Below are 6,000 nucleotides of genomic sequence, written 5' to 3'. Positions count from 1 at the left end.
CCCCAGAGTTTTCTGTGGGAAACAGCACTGCTTGAAGTATCTTAGTTTACTACAGTGGTATATCCCCAGTACATGGAACAGTTAATTGTTTGTTATTTTAGTAGTTTTTCAGTAAACCCGCATTCACTGATGTTTTACTGAGAGTTTAAAACTTAGTAAAATAATTATGTTCCATATACAAGTCTACTGACACTTTACTATCAGTATATCTACAGTAAGGCATCTTAACAAATTAGTAAACTAAGAACCTTCAAGCAGTGCAGTTTTTAATGTTCGTTCTGACTCATTGCTAAATGCATGCACAGGCTGTCAGTATCCTTCTAATAGTGGGAAAGATTATTGATTTGTTAGAAAGTTTTTGTGTGGGAAATATGTTGAAATTAAAATATAATAATCTTACATATTAATCTAGTCTCTTTTTATTACACGTGCCTCTTGTTCTTATTTCAAACCATTACACTCCAAGCATATGATATTATGGAAAACAACACAGTAATATTGCATGTAGTATACTTATGATAGCAAACTACGCTGTCATGTGCACAGCTGTGACAAAAACTTACAGAAGAAATCTGTCTTTGTAACTTCATTCATAAATTTGAAACTAAGGGATAGAAAGGAGTCAACAATCTTGACACTTGGATGTAGAAAATATTCCAGACACATCAGTGGTGACTTGATCCTCCAGCAAACATGGAGTATTACTGCAGTTTGAATGATGCACCACACTGAGCTGCTTTGTCTTTGAGTGAAAATAATAACTGTCTTGTGCCCCACATGATGTATTTCTTCACGGACACATACGTATCAGGATTTATCATTATGATTATACAGCTCAACTTAGTAATAGTGCAACAACAGTTTTACATTAATTTTTAGAAATTGCATATTATATTGGTGTTACATAATGTGTAATCAAAACATCATTTTGAAGGATGCATTACTTATTAGGTGTAACACAAATACAAACAGCTCAATACATTGCCTATACATTACTACAAAACAGCATACACAGTTATACATTGATCAATTTCTCAACCTATAAAATAACAAGTAAGCATGTTGATTGCTGACATCAGCAGCTCTACTCTTCTGAACTCTATCATCATCATACAATATCCATTCTGAAGGGAATAAGAGAAATAATTACATTACATAATTTTGATCACATGCCAGATGTATAGATGATGTATCAGATTAGATGTATATTCGTGACTGGATTTGCAAACAAGAGTCTTCCACACAGATCAAATTTATCAACTTTGGCAATTCACAACTTTAGATCATAATAACTACATGTACGTATGTTGACTTGAAATTTGGTCAGCAGTATAGCTTAATGAGTGGAGAAAATTTGAGTGGAGAAAATTTGAGTGGAGAAATTTTCAGATTTGTACATTACGTTGAATAAAAGTTATGCATGGTCTCTCAGTTCATATAATTGGATGTGTGTGGAAGACCCCACATCACAAAGGCTGTTGCTATATGTACGGCAGTCATGAGCTTAAAAGTAAAACTTAGACAAAGAGGGTCCCGAAAAAAGGGCTACACCTTGGAGAATCAAACCCAGGACCCTCTACATCAGGTTACATTTCTGCCACTATGCTACGCCACTATACTACGTAGCTACCCATAAGTTCGAGGCAGGCTGAGGCCGGAAGGCATGCCAACCCTAGCTCACTTCAAACCCACCAAAAACTTACCTAGTGTGTTCAGTTATGATGGATGATTACCATACGAATAGTAAAATAAATATTCACACAACAGTGCTGTATGAATAACCACAGTGACTCCATATTACAACTATCTGGTATCACCAGAAATATGAAGCTGAAATAAAAACTCAATTATGTACCACTTGCATTGCAGAAATTTTCTAATAAACACATCACTTGATGGATGATAAGCAAATGTATTGTGGCCTACGATGGAAAGCACAAATAACTTTATTTTGTGCATGGATATATGTAGTTACATCTAAAAGGATGATACTCTAACTGGTGATGAACATACATAGTAGTGGTGGTAATTAATAGTCGAATTAATCATAGTTTATATGGGATTTTCATACCTATTTATGTTAAAATTAGTTAGGCATGTTGCCTGACCTGACCATTTTCACTCAAACATTAGAGGATGGAAAAACGCTACCGAATTCAAAATGCTATAAATGAAAATTTACCATATAGTGGGTTATTTTCGAAGCAGAAAATTTTACAGAAAATGCATAACTCTGAATTTCAAATGTATTAATTTTGAGGACTTTATGTTATATTTCTAAGTCTGCATGGATTTCACGAAATTCATGCTACAAATTACAAAAGATACATCTGCATGCTTGCCAACAACTGACTTACTGGTGGAACAATCCCCATACCTATGCACTGGAGAGAAAGTCTCAAGTGGAGCAAATTCTATTATGCCTATTAGGGCTGTACCAATTCCACTTTTTACCGATACTTCAAGTACCAAGTACTTATCTTGCAAGTACTAGTAGCGATACCAAGTACCCTGGCTACTTCATCACTGCACACATCCATATATCAATATATTTATTTGTGTAGTCCACGGTACTTCTGTACAAATTTTACACAATAATGGACAATTCATTGTAATGAGCGCATGGCGAAGTGACTAACTGTCAAGATTCACTAGACGTACAAACCAGTTCAGCAGTTAGTAAAGTATTCTATGCTCTACTATGGGTTGAGAAGAAGTCTAAATACAATGGTTGTCACAGAAATACTACTATAAATACTCTAATAAGATAATCATGACAAACTGCTAACCTGATTGCTCTATTAAAGTTACTGACTGTTCTATTAGAGTATATCGAATTGCATTTTCACAAAGAAATTTTCAGCATAGAAGAATGTTATTACTAGCATTGTGCTTGATGCTTTCAAGCATTTATCATGCCTGTGACATAGGCTTGTTGTACAAACGATGTCATTTCCATCTGGCACAAATGATAGCCGGTACCTGCAGCAATACATTCCAATATCTAAGGAAAACAGCAGTATTGGCCTGATATGGATACTAGCAACCCTAATGCCTATGCTAGAATTGCAGCAGAGGACATTGATTCTCAACAATGGCAGTTTTGGTTCAGTTGTTTACTGGCTATTGATGCTTACAGTAAACATGAGCAATTACAGTACATGTCCACGTCAAAATGTTTGATCATGTGAAGGATAATTGTGGGTATTTATTTTTGGTATTAATTGTGGGTATTAATTGTGGGTATTTATTTATTGTGGGTATTGTGGGTATTTTGATCATGTGAAGGATAATTGTGGGTATTTATTTTCAAAGAACAGCAGGTCTTGTTGATTTATTTTTGAACAGAAGAGCATATCCAAAAATAAGAACTCTTCGAAAATTACCTGTTATATGGTAAGGCATAGATGGTTAAATACACCCAAACTTTGCAATTTTTTTTTCAGTTGTCCAGTCACAAACTCATTTGGTAGGCAAATGACCATTGTCGGTACATGGATATGCAAAGACACATGCATGCACACACGCACATGTGTACGCACGCACATTCACAACTCACCTTCATTTTCATGTGGTCTAATATATGCCATATAATGACCAAAGAACACTGAACCAAAATGGTTCACAGTAGCATACAGGTCATATACTGGTGGGTGACTGCTTTGTGAAGTATCTTTTAATGCACCTTCTGCCATATACTTGGACATGTCCAGTCCCCTGTGTGGTAAGTAAGCATTGATAACATTCAGCATTTGCACATACAGTACAGTATGTAGTGCACATACAGAAACAATAACAGCTATACAATGACCAATTTGCATCTGATGTGAATTGATGTGATTTCATAATTTCTTACCATTAATACGTATATGTGCGAAAACCCGACACAGTTGTACATTTTTCGAATTCCTGTTTATTAAATGCTGCAAACGGGAAAAGTTTTGCTGGGCGAAAGTTTTGTGGTTAAGGCTTACTGTGACTATTCGTGGTGAAAGTTTCACAGTAGAGCTTAAAACATAGCTATATAGTACACTGTAAATTATCGATTTATCGGGAAAACGTTCGTGGTTTTACCTTGAAACCGTGAAAAGTGTGAAACTTTCCCCATTTATGGTAGTTATAATCTACTTAGCCAAGTGTATCCTGTGGCAAAGTTTCAGCCTCATATGCCAATAACGTTTGGAGCTACAGCTCTACAAAGTAGCAACAATAGAAAGATCGATTTGTACAGGCAGTATAGGAAAAATAAATTACAGGCACTTACTAAAACGGTTGTAACTTATAAACAGAATAATGTAAGGAGTTGAAATTTGCACCATCATGTTCACCATGAATAGGGGAATCTATTACTGGGTAAGTTATTCCTTTCATCACCTTTCTTCACTACATACAAAGGAAAAATTTGTGAAGAAAGATCAATCATGTATGATCACTTTGGTGTGACATAAAAAAATAACACCCATAACTTGCATGTCCTTGGGACTACTGCAATGAAATGAACTCTTGAGTAGGCGAATCAGATGATATCATTGTTAATCTGTTCCTTTACAAAGAAAAATGCGTTCAAAATATGTACGGAATGTTTTCAATAATACACAAGTATTTCATCCATTAATTTTATTATTATTATTACTAGGACCGGGTCACATACAACCAAGTACATACACCAACACGACAACCTCCTGGTGAGGCATGCATGCGACTAAGTGGTGAAGGCACAATCAAAATAATTATGATCTCGATATGTCACAATAGTGACAGATATAACACAATAGTGGCATCATAACTAGAGGCCAGGTAGCCAAGTGCCAGTACATCATTGGTGTGGCAATGGCACATTGATGTATATACAGTATATAGGCATACAAAACATACAGGAGAGAACTATACATTATTGCAGTATATAATACATTGTTGGCAACATCACCAAAGATGAATATTATTCAGCTACAGGGAAGTATGTAGCCAATATACAGCACAGTATCAACATCAACTAGAGATCACCCACCGGTAGCTAAATAGAGTGGTTGCATGTGACGTCACAGGTGCGGCGTTCAACTGAAACGTGTGGCAAAAACATGTGGCATTTGTACAGCCAGGCGTTGGGAAAATTGCAAATTGCGTGTTTCATTTTCTTGATATTGTAGAGTGACTAACAGCCAAACTATGTCGGTGTTGATAATCATCTGTTATCAGGTACTAACATACTAGAGTAGTGAGAGCATAGTCGGTCTGCTTTGTGGCTACATGTCGAAAATAGCATGTATTCCCCAACGCATTTTTCGAAACAGGTCTACCTGTAAGTTGATATGGTGAGGCTAAACCGCTTTCTTTCTTCGTAATTGTGTCAGAAAATACTCTTTTAACACAACGGTAAACGTGAATAGGCATCTGGCTTCGTGAGTGTGCCAGCAAAAAGTGGAATTTTATTGTAATTTCAGAAACCAGACCAGCTACGTTCTCGTCCTTCTATAGTATGTACGTGTTGAGCTGAATCCTCAAAAACATTTAATAACTCATGGATACAATTACACACGATCTTGAAATTTGGCTCATTTGTAGTACTGCTTGATCCGCTAAAAATATTTCAAAATCCAAATGTCTGACATAATATTTATGGCCAATCAAAATGTTCACAATATATTCCCTATGGTGAAGCCATATAAGTACATTGTCCGTTATAGCTCTTTCCCGAACTTGTAATGGAGCCAAACTGTACATGTCTGTTGTTGACACCTTTGCTGCTATCACTAATCATCTGGTTGGCTGAAATGTTAACTGTGTTGAGAAAAAATCCACTTTAAATTTTTAGCTGTTTTTCAGGATTCAGCTCAACCTGTACATACTATAGTATATTAATACCTTATAATAGGTGAATGTAACACTGTAGTATCAAAGCTCCATACTTGCGTTGTGGCAGTAGAATTGAATACGCAATTTTCATGCATTGTGGCAATGAATTCTTGCCACACGTTTTTCTAAGCATGTCTAATGTAATTA

At 35.8% G+C, this 6,000-nt stretch overlaps 1 protein-coding gene across 1 annotated transcript in view; it reads right to left on the bottom strand.

Moving 5' to 3' along the window:
• Positions 1–855: 855 nt before the first annotated feature.
• Positions 856–6,000, bottom strand: part of LOC136254844 (ubiquitin carboxyl-terminal hydrolase 19-like) — a 27,862-nt gene continuing 22,717 nt past the window's right edge. Inside the window, exons 23-24 of the mRNA XM_066047605.1 lie at positions 3,560–3,717; positions 856–1,124 (exon numbers count right to left, since the gene is read on the bottom strand). Coding sequence (XP_065903677.1) covers positions 1,027–1,124; positions 3,560–3,717 — 256 coding nt within the window. The 3' untranslated portion in view covers positions 856–1,026. The remainder of the gene's footprint in view (positions 1,125–3,559; positions 3,718–6,000) is intronic.

The sequence above is a fragment of the Dysidea avara genome, chromosome 4, assembly GCF_963678975.1.
Source record: "Dysidea avara chromosome 4, odDysAvar1.4, whole genome shotgun sequence".
In the NCBI taxonomy this organism is placed as follows: domain Eukaryota; kingdom Metazoa; phylum Porifera; class Demospongiae; order Dictyoceratida; family Dysideidae; genus Dysidea; species Dysidea avara.
Note: the sequence above shows the minus strand (reverse complement) of the source record. Positions and strands in the feature narration are given on the sequence as shown.